At 47.2% G+C, this 16,346-nt stretch overlaps 1 protein-coding gene across 1 annotated transcript in view; it reads right to left on the minus strand.

The window, feature by feature from the left end:
- LOC119394083 (sarcosine dehydrogenase, mitochondrial) overlaps positions 1-16,346 on the minus strand; it is a 112,965-nt gene that overhangs the window by 5,717 nt on the left and 90,902 nt on the right. The window contains exon 18 of the mRNA XM_037661332.2: positions 12,605-12,773. Within this exon, the coding sequence (XP_037517260.1) occupies positions 12,605-12,773 (169 nt within the window). The remainder of the gene's footprint in view (positions 1-12,604; positions 12,774-16,346) is intronic.

Genomic DNA, 16,346 nt, shown 5'->3' on the forward strand with positions numbered 1-16,346 from the left:
AAGCAAACGATAAAAACACGCGCACTACGCCAAATGATCCGCCGTACGAACGTAAAGACGGCGCGGTCACTGAGACGCATGTGCTCCGTTGGCTCGGTGATGGCGGACGGAAGACAGGAACTGACGTCACTTGCAAGTAATGTATAGGTATATACGACATGCAGGCCCTTAGTCAGGGGGAATGCCCTAGCACCCCCCACCCCCCTCCGAAATCTTGATGGAGGGGGTGTTTACCGAAAATAAATAATAAGAATAGGTGTTTTTTTTTTTCAAATATTCAAGGCCTTCAGCAAGTGGGCCCACTCCGAAAAAAATTCCTGGCTACGGGCCTCACGACATGAATACTCCGTGAAATCGTCATATAAAGAAGCAGCATACGGGAGAGTTTATTTGAACCCCGAAGCTCTGCGTCACGTGACCTGAGCAGAAACGTCAGCATGACGTCACTCGTAGAGCTGCATGCCGCTATAGGCACCATGCATACGTTAGGCGCCGCCACAGTCGCGCGCGGCCTCCAGCGCCACAGCGGCCACGGCAGCAAACTTGACGGGATATGGGAGCAGACGACGCAAGCGGCAGCAAGCCTCTGCGCCGTGTTCTGCTGCTTCGCTCGACGCGTTTTCGTTTCCGTTCGCTTTCAAAAGACGTTAACCCCTTCAGGGTTTTCGCCGTACATGTACGGCAGAAGCTTCCTGGTACCAAAGGGTTTTCGTCGTACATGTACGGCATAGCGTTTATTTTTAAAACGCGCGCCTTTTTCGATCATTTCTCTTGTTTGGCCTGTGCTTCAACACTTCGGGAATATGTGGAATTTTTTTCATGCGCCGATGTCTCTCCGTTGTATTTTTTTTTCGCTTCCCAAAACGGCGCGCCGCCAATCGCTTGCCCATCCGAGCGCGTTCGCGGTGCAGCTGGTTTAAAGTGCGCGCCTTTTTCGATGATTTCTCTTGCTTGACATGTGCTGCCACGCTTCGGGAATACGTGGAATTTTTTTCATGCGCCGATGTCTCTCCGTTGTTGCTTTTTTTATGCTTCGCAAAATGGCGCGGCGCGCGCCGGCTATCGCTTGCGCAACCGAGAGCGCCCGCGGCGCGGTTTGGTTTCAAACGCGCGCCTTCTCCCTTTTCTCTTGCTTGGAATGTGCTGCCACGCTTCGGGAATTCGTGTAATTTTTTTAATGCGCCAATGTCTCTCCGTCTTTTTTTGTTTTCTTTCCAAAGAGGCGCGGCGGCTTGTAGTCTCGCATCAGCACGCGCGCACGCGGTCCGGCTCGTTTCGGTTTCGTCCTTCGGGTGGTTTTCGCTTCTTGCGCCCGCAGAGCGGATGGCTGTTTGGTTTCTAATCTCTCAAAGGGTGACCGCTTGTTACTCTCTCATTTATTGCACCCCGGCGCGCGATTACATCTGTTTCCGCGCGGCGCTAAATTACACAAACGACGCCGCCGTGATTGCGTTTGCTGTTTTGGGTTCTCGGAAAAACTAACTACGTCTTGTTGGCGATAAGACGAAGTATTACTGTAGCTTTTTCACTCGTTTTGCTTTCCGGACGGGCGCAGAACCATAGAGTTTTCTTCCGTGCGCTCACTAACGCAGTTCGCTCACGCTATGGAAGCGCGCGTCGGTTGCGCTGCTGCCGGTGAGTCGAGCAGCGATTCTTCCGATGCGGACTATTCCCCAATTGCCGATCAGAATCTGATTCATTGGATTTCAGTTCGTCAGACGAGGAGTTTTGACGAGTTCAGACTCCGATGACGATCAAGGAGCGACATCTGAAACGCGTGCGCGGGGAGCCATGCTTCAAAGACTATCACACGCTGAAAAGTTTTTAGTGTTTGAGCACGAGCGTTTTTAACCGGAAACGTAGTCTGGTACGCTTATTTTTGTATGTTTGTGAGCTATGTTTAATACAATGCATAATTTTTATTCATAAAAAACTGTGAAGCTTCTTTTTTTTTAGGATTCTGCTTGATTTTACTACGAATAAACCATATGTATGTAGCAACAAAACTGATTTTTTTGTCACTTTACGGTCACGAAAAAAAATTTTAGACAATTTTTTTCTTAAATAGAATCGTCTGAAGAATTTATTTCAGCAATAAAAAAATTACACATTTTTGGACTGCATTTCGCGAAAAAATTCGACCCTCAAAGGGTTAAATTGTTAGCAGCTGCCACAGACCCTTGAAGTTAGAGGGTATGCTTCTTTTCGCCAGACCTCGTGCACCCTCAGGGGAACGCGGCAGCATAAAACGCATGAGCAAGGGAAGACGACACGGAGGCTACGGGCTCATTGAGCGAAACTGCGCGCCGCTTCGTTCACTAAACGATCACAGCTTGTCACCCTCAGGCTAACGTGGCAGCAGACCTGGCGGCTGCTTGAAAGAGGCGACAACACCGGCGATTGAATTGCGTTCACTGCGCCGATTTCAACCAGTGCAGCCGAGCGGTCGTCACAGCGGCTGTTAGCTAGCCATGGCACTGCAAAGCGTGTCAATTATTATTACACTTGGGTTCAGAGAGCTACGTGCTATAGATGGTTTCTTCCGAGGAGCTAATCTAAATAAGGGCAGATAGCTTCTCGATCGAAGCGAGGCTGGCGAGGCATGTTCACGGCTTCGTGGAAGAGACGTTGCACGGCGGATCGTCAGTCACGGGGAAGTGCGCACCACAGATGCAAATGAACGCGCCGGGAAGATCCGTGAAAATCGAGGTATGTCGCTTAAGTTTGCTTTTTCTTAGTTACAGGTCATGTAATGTTTTCTTATCACTTAAAGCAGGGATATCCGTGCGGCCAACTGGCAGTGCCGTGCCGGAGTCGCAGGAAAGCATAAAACCGCCGCGGCAGTTCCATTGTGTCTGAACGAAATTACTTGCGCATCGAAGACAAGCAAACCGCGATAATGGGGCTTTCCTTTAATTAAAAACGTCTACCCGAAACACTCAACTGTGGCAACCACAAAAAAAAGTGAGCGAGCTTTTTTTTCTTCTCTTTTTTTGTCAGCTTCATTACAAATAATCTGGAGGAACTTCTGCCTCTACAGTTAGGGCAAAGAGCATCGACGTCGAGCACGTGCTGAGGTTTTTCGGCAGTACTGAGTGCACTTCGTCTGACGTGCTCCGGGCAGAGGCCAGCGTCGCGGCATCGCAGTCCCACCTCATGCTCCTTCCTACCTCTACTCAAACGCTAAGCTTGTTTGTTTTGAAACGGATTATTTGCTCATTTTTATGTAGGCTCTCAGGCAAGCAGCCGAGTATATACAAGCAGTATGTGGAAGTGCCGCATCAGGATGTGGCCGAACTGTCACCACGCATGTTATTAAACAGAAATGCTTCGGCAAATGAGCGTTTCTGCATAATTACTGCGACAAAGGTGTAAAGTAATACCTTTTGACACTTCGTCTTGGCAATGAGTCTGCTCTGCGATGTACATTTAGTGCACTTATTTAGGCCGGCACATTCTTTTTTTCTTTTTTGTATCTCTAAGGCGCACAGGGTAATTGACATGCTAGGCAAACGTGCACATTGCGTATGGTCTCTGATAGGAAACCAGTAAAATCGCGTACCTGGAGAATTTCTGTGGGTGTTACTGCACCCAACAACGCAGCAATTATTCTTAGAGTTTGGCATAACCGACACAAAACGAACAGCCCGCGAGAAGGCCGCGCGCCGTCATCGCGGAACCGTTGAGTGAGCAGGGCGAGCGGGTGAGAGTATCCCGTCAAGTCTGCGCTTGTTGCCGCTAGGGGAGCCTTCATTGGCGGCGGAGTTACGTCTGCACGGAGCCTAGCCTGGCTCCGGCAGTGGTGACGCTGGCAAAATAGCGAGAACCGCGAAACGGCAAGAATAACACTTCTTTCTCGGCGAGTTGGTTCATAGTTAAATGTAAAGTAACAGCGCAACAAACGGAAGAGACACCACACACACAAACGCAAGCACTGGCACTCCAGTGACACGGGCTAACCACTGACACTGGCAAAAAAGCAATACTTATCAACGCCAGGCAGAACCTCGGCTTTCATACAAATTGTACGTCGGTAGTATTGACGCCAAACGTGACGTTTCTGCTAAGGCCACGTGATTTCCCCGCATGTGACGGCGACCGGAAATTCCGGTACTGCGTTTTTTAACAGCGAAGCTGTTAAGACTATCGGTAACTTGTGCTCCGCCGTGCAAAACTCCACAGGTGGGTATGCGCCAAAGGAATTGGGAAAGCTCCACCACCGAGTACAGCAGGTGCGAGCGTTAAAGGAAAACTCTGCTCGGCGAACTGGAGCACCTGAAAGAGGGAGAGAGAAAGAAATAGAAAGAAAGAGAAAAATAGAGATAAATAAAGGGAATAAAGACATAAAAAGATAGAATGAGAAAGACAAAGAAACGGACACGAAAAAAAGATAAAAAAAAGAGCAAGAAAGAGAAAGGAACATATACAAAAAAAGAGATACAAGAAACCGAAAGGAAGAAAGAAAGAAAGAAAGAAAGAAAGAAAAAGCTCCCAGGGTCCCTTATGCATTCACTTAAGACGACCGGAAGGCGAAAGCCATCTTCTTTTTCTTCTCAGTCGCATTGATCCTCCTCCGCCACCCTCCGAAAGCTTTCTGCACCTAACGTGGTTTTGCACTGCCTCCAAGATCGGATGCACTTCACCTGGTTTTGCATTGCCTCCGTGATCGGACCACCTTTGACCAAGCTACGATGTCATGCGATGACGCCATCATGCGACGTTACGTCACAGTGACGTCATGATGACACCACACATTTTGGCGGCAGCACATGGCGTAATCGTGACGTCATCCCGTGACGATTTTTTTGCATCACTCGTCCCCGACGCCGCGGGACGCCGACGATCAAATTTCGCGTTTGGTGAGGCACTTAAGGCTTTCGCCTTAATAACGAGTAACAAGGAAAGGCCACCCCAGCTCCGCTCTTCCTTCAGGCTGCAATAAGCTGCCGTAATTTTAGGGCATGGAAACGCGCCAGTCGGCAGACCAGTATATATACGCACTGCACTGCATACAGCAACAATACGACATCCAGACTTCGTGAAATCGGGATATAAGGAAACAGCGCACCTCGGGCTCGAGCTGCATGAAATAGCGGGCGGAAAGTTCGCGTGTGAACGACAAATCAGCAGCTTTACTGGGAAGTTTTCCGAGAAAGACAGTGCACACATCTACAGCCGGTATATCACGCATGTGGGGCGCAACTGAAAGTTTCCTGCATGGAACTGAAAACCTGTTTCGATTTGGCGAGCGCAGTTTTGAAAGAAACAACGGTAGAAAGAGCAGAAATTGCAGTTTCGACCACAATGCTAAGCAGTGGCGCGATTGCCTGGCATTATTATATGCTCTGTATAAGTCTTGCACTGCTTCGCTTGCCATCGACTGGAAGAAAGGTTCACCAATCTGCTTTCGTGAAGATCAAACTGAATTGGCGCAGTCGGTGTTAAAGAATAGGAGATACGAAGTTTCCTCGCCCTTTCCAGACCCACATTTTCACTCCTTAAAGGGACCCCCGAAACGGTTTTTACCTGATCACCTGGTTCTCTTTTTAACGTTCAGCCAATGCAGGACGCGCGTGCATACTTGCATTACAGACCCGGGTTAGCACTTCTCTCCTGGCACAGCGCGAAATTCATTACTCATTTTTTTCGCCGTGTTTCTTTTCCGTTCGCCGATGGATCGCACACGCACGCGTTGACCTACATCGTGGTTGGCGTAATTGCGCCAATTCCGAACACCAAAGGTCGTGGTGCGCAGTGAAGTAGCGGACAGTGGAAAACTGCTGGGCGCACGCTATTGCGGCGGCGCCACGTGTAAGACAGCGTTCACCTAATTGTACTGCGAGGATGAGCGGGCGCTAAAGGTGATATAATCAGCTGTGATTACTGCAGCCAAATTGGAACTATAGCCTAGCCTCGTAATAAAGCGTAGCTGTTTTACTATAGGCATTTATAATTATAGTACGGAGGTGCCAACGGCGAGTCCAAGGTTTCATTAATCGGACGTCGCTATTCCTTAAGGATATGGCGCCTAATTGCAACTGAGAACGATGTTCGACTGCAGAATGTATAGTATATACAGTACGCGACATGGTCAGCGTTAGATTACTCCACCCGGTGGCTTCACGGCGATGGCCATCTGCTGCTGCGCACGAGGCCGCGGGTTCAATTCACGACCTCTCTCTCACTGTCTGTGTGTGTGTTAATCAGGGGTGGAGGCGGGCCTCAGTCTTTTGGAGCAGCTCAGGGGGCAGGAATAATGCTGTCTTGGAGCAGCTTTGAAGCGGTAAAAGAGAGTTCTGGAGCAGCTTTGGAGCAAGGCAAGTTATGGCGAATTCCACTGGGAGATCCGGAGCGGCCGCCGAAATCCTGGAGCGAGCACTCGGATTGTACCAAGCCAAATCTGCCAGTGGAACACGTGAATGCTCCGCGTGAGGTCACTCCGGAAGTTGTTTATGCATACGTCACGTAAATTGGCTCCGGGAACTATTTCTGCTTCCGCTCTGTGCGTTTCCGTGGGTCGCCGCTGCAAAGCGTGCATTTCGACCCCGCAGTGGCGAAAAGCAGGCGTGCCATTTTCTTGTGTTGCACTGACAAATATAGACGAGCACATGGAAATATCTTCGATGTAGCCGATGATCTTCGGGCGTGCGCACAGCGGGAACGTTTCTCTGAACATAATTTCATAGAGCACGTACGGTTCGTCGTCATCGCTGGTGCTACTACCGTCAGAACTCGTTCTCTCGCTGTCGCTCAGAGCTGAAGCAAACCAGAAGCTCGCCCAGCAGAGTCAAACAACGCCATTTTAGGAATGTAAACAAGTGCACAGGGTGATCAGACCCCGTTTTAAACACGACTGTACCGGAAATGACGTCACCGCGTTGCCGGAGTTCCGGCGAAATCCACCTCTGCAAGACGGAGCAACTCTGAACGCTCCGTCGCCGAGTGGGTTGCTCCGAATCTGCCAGTGGAAAACGCGAACTGGCTCCGAATCGACCAGTGGAACGCACATTCTCGAACGCGGAGCAAGAAAACTTGCTCCGGCTCGACCAGTGGAATTCGCCATTAGTTTTGGAGTAGATTTATAGGGTCAAGCATCATTGTTAATTTATATTTTCGATTTCTGGTAAACATACAATTTCCAATGACTTTTACTAAACATTCAATACTGATGAAACGACCAGACTTACCACAAATTATATACAGGGTGTCCCGAATACCACGCACCACGATTAAAAAAGAAAGAAAGACGAACGTCGTTACTCGAAGCACACCTAGTGTATGTTGTTCCTAGTATACTGTAGTAGCCACTACTAATTTGTTCGTTAATGAGCTTTAGTTAATTAGCCCTAAATATGTTTCTAAATCGACAATTAAAAACTCACCTAATCATTAAAATGTCAATGAGGAATATGTAGGCATGTTCAAATAACATCTAACTGCGCTATTTTCAACAACGTACAAATTCCGCGCTCGCTTTTTTTTTTTTACTAATAAAGAAAGCCCGCGAAATCTAAAAAAATGACACGTGACTAGACTGCAGCGCGCATCAGCAAGCAGCGCCCTCAAACAGGATCACTGTGAGGTAGCAAGTCAAGAAAACGCTGCCACCGTTTGCAGGTGGGAGCGTAGTCGATCCCGTGTTATTTTTCATATTTCGCGTGCTTTCTTTATCAGCTGGAAAAAATGAGCACGTAATTAGTATGTTGCTGAAAGTAGCGCAGTTAGATGTCCTTTGAGCATGCCTACATATGCCTCATTGACATTTTAATTATTAAGTGAGTATTTGTCGAGTTAGAAACATAATTAGGGCTAATCAACTAAACCTCATTAACGAAAAAATTAGTAGTGGCTACTACAGTGTACCGGGAACAATATGCACTAGTGATATTTGGGTCACCCTGTGTGTGTGTGTGTGTGTGTGTGTGTGTGTGTGTGTGTGTGTGTGTGTGTGTGTGTGTGTGCGCGCGTGCGTGCGTGCGTGCGTGCGTGCGCGCGCGCGTATATGGGCGAAGCAGTGAATGCGATAGCAACACCTGCCCTGAAGTCAATAATTAAAACGTTAATTACCGAGTTTTTTTAATTAGTCAAACAATGTCATTTTAGCTGCGGCAAAGTATTTCCGCATCGACGTGGAATTCGTGTGCGAAAACGGCAGGGGCCTTACTGTCATAGGATTTGTATAAAAAATCTGTATTGCCTAAAAAAAACCCCTATATATTATAAAAACACCTTATATATATATATATATATATATATATATATATATATATATATATATATATATATATATATATATATATATATATATATATATATATATAAGGTGTTTTTGTCGTCGCCGTCATTTCCCGCAAATAGTCCAAATTGATCAGGTCGGTCCGCGCATCGTATGAGTAAAAGCGCGCGAGCTCTGGCGACGAGAGTTAGCTGCTAGCCTTACATCGTATAATAATACAATTTCTTGCTATAACATTCACTGCTTCGCCCTTGCGACGAAAGTGATTTTTTTCGGGCCGTCATCAACGTTACGGAGCGCGCGCTCCAGGTGACGATGATGACGATGATAGGAGCTCGCATTGGCGTCGCGGATGACAGCGGCACATGAAGGCACCAAAAACCGCTTGCTAGCAGTGCCGGCGGGAAAATGCGTTTCGAAGCAGGATGGCGCAAGCAGAAGCGGATCGGCGCAGCGTGGCGCAAATGGCGCAGCACTTCCGCCCCTTTAATAGTGTAACAGTATTAAAGCAATCCGACGACGAGGATAGCATGAAAGAGCCACCTATACCATATGCATTTCTCAGCATAACACAGCCGAGAGTAACGTGTTAGTCGACTGCAACAATGAGACGTTCTGTGCCTTCTTTTCCACTGACTAATCACGGCCGTTGAACTGCATGGAGTACAAACAGGAATATGACCTCTCAGCTATATACGGTGAGGCTGTCTATGGCTAGGATCCGGAATTTTATGCTGTCCGCGCGGGAAATAGAGTCACTGGAAAAATTTCAGAGTATCGCATTTGTTTTCCGCGCGCCGCCGCCGACGCGATTGGCTTACTCGCGTCATGTGACCTCTCGCCGCCATATCCCTTCCAAGCGCTTTGGGTGCAGGCGCGTTGAACGTAGAACGTGGCCGGAAATTTAGCAGTACCACGGCCCCTATAAGTACTTCGTCGCTTTTTTAAACGCGTCATGCAGATGCCAGAGAGTAGCTCACCAGCAACCGAACTTAATCTGGGAATCTCGTTCATTTCTGCATTCCGTGTTGGAAAAATTAACGTCAAAGAGCGTCGTTCTACGGGGCTGCATAGTTGGCCGGAACGAATTCGCCCCCCCCTCGAAGAACACACTCCTTTCTGCAGTGAACTACACAAACTGTGCTGGAAAAGCTCTCATGCGACAGGATACTTTCCCTTTTCGGTTCGCTATGTTCAGCTATATTGAAAACTATACACTACATACCTTTCTATTTGCTCGGCTGTTTATGTCTCGATCTCTTGAACAGATTGTGCATGCATTTCGAGTTTTGAGCGTGTCACGCACGAGAGCGAAATCGAAGATTTAATAAAATAATAACTGTTCACTGGTATACCTCGACGGCAATTGTGGCATGATCATTTGCCATTGCGCAAAAGAGAAGCGTGGGACTTTGTTGGTGAACTTTGTATAACGCAATGTTATTTAAGCGTATTTTTAAAATTTCTTGCAAAAAAAAAATGTTGCTAATGCTGCAATGCGCCCAGCGTACCCTTACAAAACTGTTAAGTGGGTGAAAAATGGTCACAGCAAAAAAAAACAAAAAAAAAAAATGCCAGGCCTGCGCGGAAAGCGCAGCACAGTCACAGCGAAAGCTGGAAGAGCGCCATTTCTAGAGGCCGTTGTAAGCCCTCTGGGGCTACTAATACAAGTACACTAGCAAGGTACCCACGGGCCACTACGCCATAAATCACAATATTTGTGAAATTGGGAAGCACCTACAACGCCATTATTCGTCATTGTGCGCAGAAGCGAGGTTCCAGCATTATGTGCACTTTGTTTACGTGACGACTGATGACGATGAAGAATTGTGGCTCAGGCCTTTGTAATGGGTTGGAAGCTTTAAACGGCTCACCAGTTACGTAATTCGCATTGTGTGACGCCCGGTCGCTATTTAACTCTCCCACCATGCAATATAGCATACATTGACGTGAGAAAGAGAGACAGAGAGAGGGGGTAAGAACTTAATTGAGACCCTGAGGAAATGGATGATGGGCTCATGGGCTTCCTTGGAAACCAATGCAAGTGCACTTGCGAGGAACCCACTACGCTACAAATCATAATTTCTGTGAAGTAGGGAAGCAGCCACTGTGCCATTTTTCGTCATTCAACGGAGAGCCGTGGTACCCGCTAAAAACATGTAACGCATTATGCGCACTTTGTTGGTGTTGTGCCTGATGACGATGAAGAATTATTGCAGAGCCCCTTGTAATGGGTTGGAAGCATCCAACAGCCCACTCGTTGCGCAATTCGCATTGTGTGACGCCTGGTTACAGAATTCGCGTTGTGTGATGCGTGGTTGTTATTTCACTCTTCTACCACACTAAATTACATATGTTAATGTGGTTCCTTCTGGACATGAAGCCTGTATAGCGTCGTTTTGCAAGGCAGTTCCAAGCACCGGCATGGCTCTGAGGTACAACACTGGGCTCCCACGCAGAGGGCCCAGGTTCGAACCCCGTTCCATCATGGAAATTTTTTCTTATTTCGTTTTTTTTCTTATTTCGAGCGATAGTGGTTACGGACACCGGCGGCGGCGGCGGCGGACAACTACGCCGCCAAAAACGGCCGTTGAAATGATCTCATAACAGCTTTCGCTGTAAAAACAAACGGCAGATTCCACACATTGAGGGAATCAATTTCATTCGAGCCCTAGGTCTATATACTTACTGATGCAGTAGCATGCGCTTTAAAGTGTCCGGGATGTGCTGTTTCTGATCAAGAGAACATAAAGCACTGTGTCGAGTAAGTTTTCATAAGAGTTGATTATGAAAAAAAAGTTGAAATTAAAAGCAGAGCAGAAACCGAACCCCAGCCCCAGCTGTTTACGTGCTGGTAACATCAACAACAACAACAAAAAGAAACTGTTTGTCGGAACACACAAAAATATTTCCAAATCCACTGCAACGTTGGGAATATCAAGGAGACAAAATATAGGAATTGAAACACTTAATTTGTGACGCCAGCCATTTTTGATGGCCTAGTTTCTACGTATCTGTTAGGAAATGACAACGTATTCGCAACATAAGATGCACCTTACCTACCGCACGCCGATTTGCCTGTGCGTTCGGCTGCTGGCGTTCCGAACCGAGACGTAAATACGTCGCGCACAACTTCCAATGACAGTACACCCACCATTTCTATTACACGTAACACCCAGTTGAACAGCAAGCGTGGTGCGCAAGCAAGGTACGCGTCAGCGATCAGCCGAAGGACGCAGTGTTGAATCTTCTCGATGTTGTTCGATAATGTTCTCGAGTGCGCTATGAAGTGAACCTGAACACCGACTGCAAAGCTAGCGCAAACAGACAAGATTCACCGAGTGTCGAAGTAAATGGCATCTCGCACGAAGTCACTGCGCTAATGCAACTATGTTTACAGCTCCGGACCTAGCGAACGCACCCGGCCGTGATACGAACATACACCGATGAAGCCATGAAGAGTGTTAGCGAGCACATGGCAACATTCGCCGCACGTTTCATTAGTTACACCGCTTACTGCGCAGTCGATTCATAATTGTCGATGACTCGAGATCACTTCTAATATCCTCTTGAAGAAACACACACACATAATGCAGTTCCGCCGAGCGTAACAAGGCTCCGAGGCTAAAAGATCGGTGACTTCTCAACACACGCCAGCAACGCGCCGGACGGTCCGGAAGGGAAATGGCCGCCGCCGCCCAATGTTGCCCGCGTGCAGCCTACCTTTGCGGTACTCTGATTTTCCAGTGACTCTAGCGGGAAACACCCTATAGTGCCCTCTAGGGAGCAGTGGAAGAACTATGTATGTATGTATGTATGTATGTATGTATGTATGTATGTATGTATGTATGTATGTATGTATGTATGTATGTATGTATGTATGTATGTATGTATGTATGTATGTATGTATGTATGTAGTATGTATGTATGTATGTATGTATGTATGTATGTATGTATGTATGTATGTATGTATGTATGTATGTGACATCAAAGCATAATCTTGGACCAGCACATAATCAGTATAAATTGACTCGGGCATTCTCTGTTTCTTCTTGCTCTGAGCGCTAATTAAACGAGGGCCAGACAGGGACATGTTGAGAACTGATGGTGCGCACTCACAACTGGATTACTCGTATCTCGCGACGTGTCACATAAAGGTTAACAAGCAGACCGGAGGACAGAAGAGGAAAGGCTGTAATAACACACATAAAATAAACGCGATATAAACAACAGCTGATGCCTTCGTGATGTAGTAAAACTTGAGACACATTATGGTGCGTATCGCGTTCTATAGGATATTGGTTTCAGGCATTCTCCTCGGTGTCCCTTCGGAGCATGCAGTGTCGCCAAAAGAATGAAACCACTCACTCGTCCAGGGTGAAGCAGGCAATGCGCTTGCGCAAGCCGTCGGCCTTCTGACGCTCCAGCGCCGTTCGGCCCAAGAAGTCCACGTCTGACTTCAGTTTGCACGTGAAGCCGAGGCCGGCCTCCAGCGGGGTGTCCTCCATGCGCAGGTCGGCGTGCCAGTGCTTGTAGCCTGCGCAGACAGGAGAACGCACTCGCGTCCATTTAGTGTATACAGGTCCGCGTGCCACCAGCGAACCGAGGAAAGCCCGACCTTTAGTAGCAACCGCATATTATAACCAGGGGCTATAGATTACAAACACACTGAACTGTCGCACCAAAAACATTCGCACACAAAATGGAGTGGTATACGCGATATTTTAAGAGGTAGCACTAAAAAATCTGTGGACTAAAATTTTTCAGAGACTCTAAAATTTCTAAGAAAATGAGTAGGCCATCAATTGTGACGCCCAACAACTTTCCCATATAAACTGCTCTCGAGTTGATGACATAAACAAAAGACTACGTGCACGTTAAAGAACGCCAGGTGGTCGAAATTTCTGGAATCTTCCACTTTCCACTACGGCGTGCTTGATAATCATATCGTGGCTTTGGAACGTAAAAGCGCATACATTATTATCATCGTGAAGAATTCTGCATATAAAATGGCTTGTAGGTAACTATTGCCCATAATTAACCATTGCTATTCTGTCGGCTGGCCTTTCCGCATCTCGGCGTACATTTACTCGATGATTCCCTGTTCAACTGTTATTTGAACACGACAGTATACGTCGCAGCAAAGCTTCGCTCAAGAGAGGCGATTATATAGATAGCAGCGAGATTCTGCAAAACGCACGTCACCAGCTTGTTTGTCCGTGACGATTGCGTGGTGCAGGTGTAGTATACATGAAGTCTCGAGGATTCACCGTCACGCGGCGGAGTGCGATTTCGCAGGGCTCAAGAGTTGCGAGTGGTACTAGTTGGAACAAATCATTCATAATGGTTCAGAGCGCAAAATACAGACAAGGGGCGTCTTCGGTCTCTTGTCCCTTGTCTGTGTGTTGGGGTCAGATCCATTATCAATGCTCCGCAGAGTTACTCGCGTGTATAGGTTGACACGAAGGGGTCACCGCGCGTGCTGCACCGCGATCTGTCCCGCGCGGATTTCACCTTTCGCGCTCTGGCACCGACCGCATCGTATTAAGCGTAGTCCCGCGCCATTCCATATCGTAATATCACGTATAAAGTAATTGCCCCCCCCCCCCAGGTAACTTTTGAATTTCGTATAAAGTGAAATATTTATTACGAGGGTGTGAGAAATACACAAAGAGAGCAGACGGACGGATAGCTGTCGCGGTATGTATACAGCTCGATCATAGGGCGCCTCGATGCCAGCGCTGCCACACATCGAGGCGTCCTACTCGATCAGTGCAGTACCGCACGCGCAAGCCCCGGCTTCAATCAACGGTAATCTTTGCTACCATTTCTTTACCAAGAATATTAAGTTTACGGAAAATTTAATAACCACCAACGGTCAAAAAATGAAGGAAAAGAAAAGCACAATTGTGCTTTGCTTGGGTTCCTCTTCTGTTGGCTCTGTACTCGTGAGCTGCTCGAAAATCCGTGAACAAGATAAGTACGTGCAGTCGCGCCCAATACGAGTTGCACCGTGCTGCCCGTGGTCAAAACGGCGCCAACACGGCACGGCGGCCCCGACATAGAAAACAAACAGTGGCGTAAACACTGTTTCGAATGCTGGTATTTCAAAGTAACTTTCACCTTCGCCGCCGTCACATAGGCTTCGCGCCCCTTTTAAGCATGGCCACCGTGTTGCGACTCTTATTGAGCACGACTTTATGCGTACGCATGCTACCCGGCGTGTACACTACGCAGAACTCGCAGCTTGCGACACATTTTGCCGTCAGCGTCGATGAAAGATTAATAAGTTGGGAAAATCTTAAAGGGACACTAAAGAGAAACAATGAATTGTTTTAGATTGGTAAAGTGTGCTCGGAGAACTCTTGTGTAGTTTATTTCACCACTATAGGTTTATTATTAGAGGAGATAACCAAGTTCAAAGTTTCATTTTTAAATTTCGAGCCGAACTTTGTAATTTGTGACGTAAAAGATTTCAAAGAGCATTTAACGTATTTTGGCGCCACTGGCTCGACGAAATTTCCACAAACTCGTTATGTCAAGTCTCTGGCCCCATCAGAGGACAATGTACTTCGATTTAACCGATTAGGAACTACGTAGGCCCAAGCAGGCGCCGTCAAAAATATGTGACGTCACGGCAAATGGTGCGGGAATTCCAAGGTGGCGTCGCCACCTGTATTTTCTTTTTGCGCGTTTTCTCGCTTATTAAGCGTCTTCTCGCAGCAAGCGTGGTGTTTTTAGTATCGTGGAAGACTACTTTACTAATGCGCGAAAAATCGTTTTGCTCTTTAGTGTCCCTTTAAGGACTTCCAAGGTGTACTTTCACGTCATTTTATGTTCAGATTGTAAGATGCAAACTGAACAGAATGGCTAAATCTCAAGCCTTCGCGAGAGTTCCGATTTGCAGGCTAGTGCGCTGTATAGGGGAAGAAACTTCCAGAGAAATGAAGCAATAGAAACGCGGCATTCGCGAAAAAGGTTAGAACGTTCAGGGCAAAGGTGTGACAATAGTTCCTTAAAGGGACACTAAAGAGTAAAACGATTTTTTTCACGTATTAATTACCCATCCCCAATACCAAAAGCGCCACTCTAGCCAGGAGAAGATGGTGAGCGAAAAAACGCAGGTGGTGACGCCTCCTATATATATAGAAGTCCTCGCAGCAACTTGCTGTAACGTCACAAATTTTGAAGGCATCTGCTGTAAGGCCTACATAACTCTCGATCGGCAAAAACAAAGAACACTGTCCATTAAAGAAACCTGAGACTGACTTACTTCACCGAGTTTCAGAAAATTGTGTTGAGCCTATCTGCCCGAATACGAAAAAAAGCACTTTTAAATCTATCACGTCACGCTGAGGTGCATGTGAAGAGTGTCCCATTAATAAGTATGACAGCACTCTAGTGTGAGAGAAAGCACCAAATCACCGTGTCAAGTAGGCGGCGCTAGGGCACACGGATGCATATAAGAAATAAACAGGGAGAGTGAGAGAGAGAAAAGAAGGGAAAGTGCACGGAACAGCCACAGTTAGCTCCGTGCTTTCAAAGCACGGAGCCAAATGTGAACTGGCTTCTACGACAAAAATGAAAGCACGGAGCCACAGTTCCCCCTGTGCTTTCATTTTTGCCACAGAAGCCGCATTTCACGGATCTATATGCCGTAACGCTGAATAAATTCTTCTTTTTTGTTTAGCACGCTTCCACGTTGTCGTAGACAACAGTGTCGCGAGTAACTGTCGAAATGGGAAACTATGTTCTCGTACGCAGCAATTTTTCAGCAAAACTACGGGATGACTACGGCAGCAAGAAACTCGCGTGAGGCGCCCCACATGTGTTTGAAAGGCAGTTTATTATGCAGCAAAAATTTTCGTATTCTCTCTCGCTCTCTCCGCTTCCTTCCCCAGTCATTTTCTCTCTTTTACCAGGGCTTAATTTGCACAGGCTTGCACAGATGATTTGATTTAGCTCAACCAGCTGAACAAGTGCATGCAAACGCGCGCGCCGGGTTGGCTCTGCGCGGCCTGCAGACGGGAAGCGAACGCAGTCTTTGTGAGCTTTGTCGTCTTGCTTCGAAACTGTCTATGTCCCTTTAATACTTCCAGAAAAGGGAGCA

Source organism: Rhipicephalus sanguineus, chromosome 1 (assembly GCF_013339695.2).
Source record: "Rhipicephalus sanguineus isolate Rsan-2018 chromosome 1, BIME_Rsan_1.4, whole genome shotgun sequence".
Taxonomy (NCBI): Eukaryota; Metazoa; Arthropoda; class Arachnida; order Ixodida; family Ixodidae; genus Rhipicephalus; species Rhipicephalus sanguineus.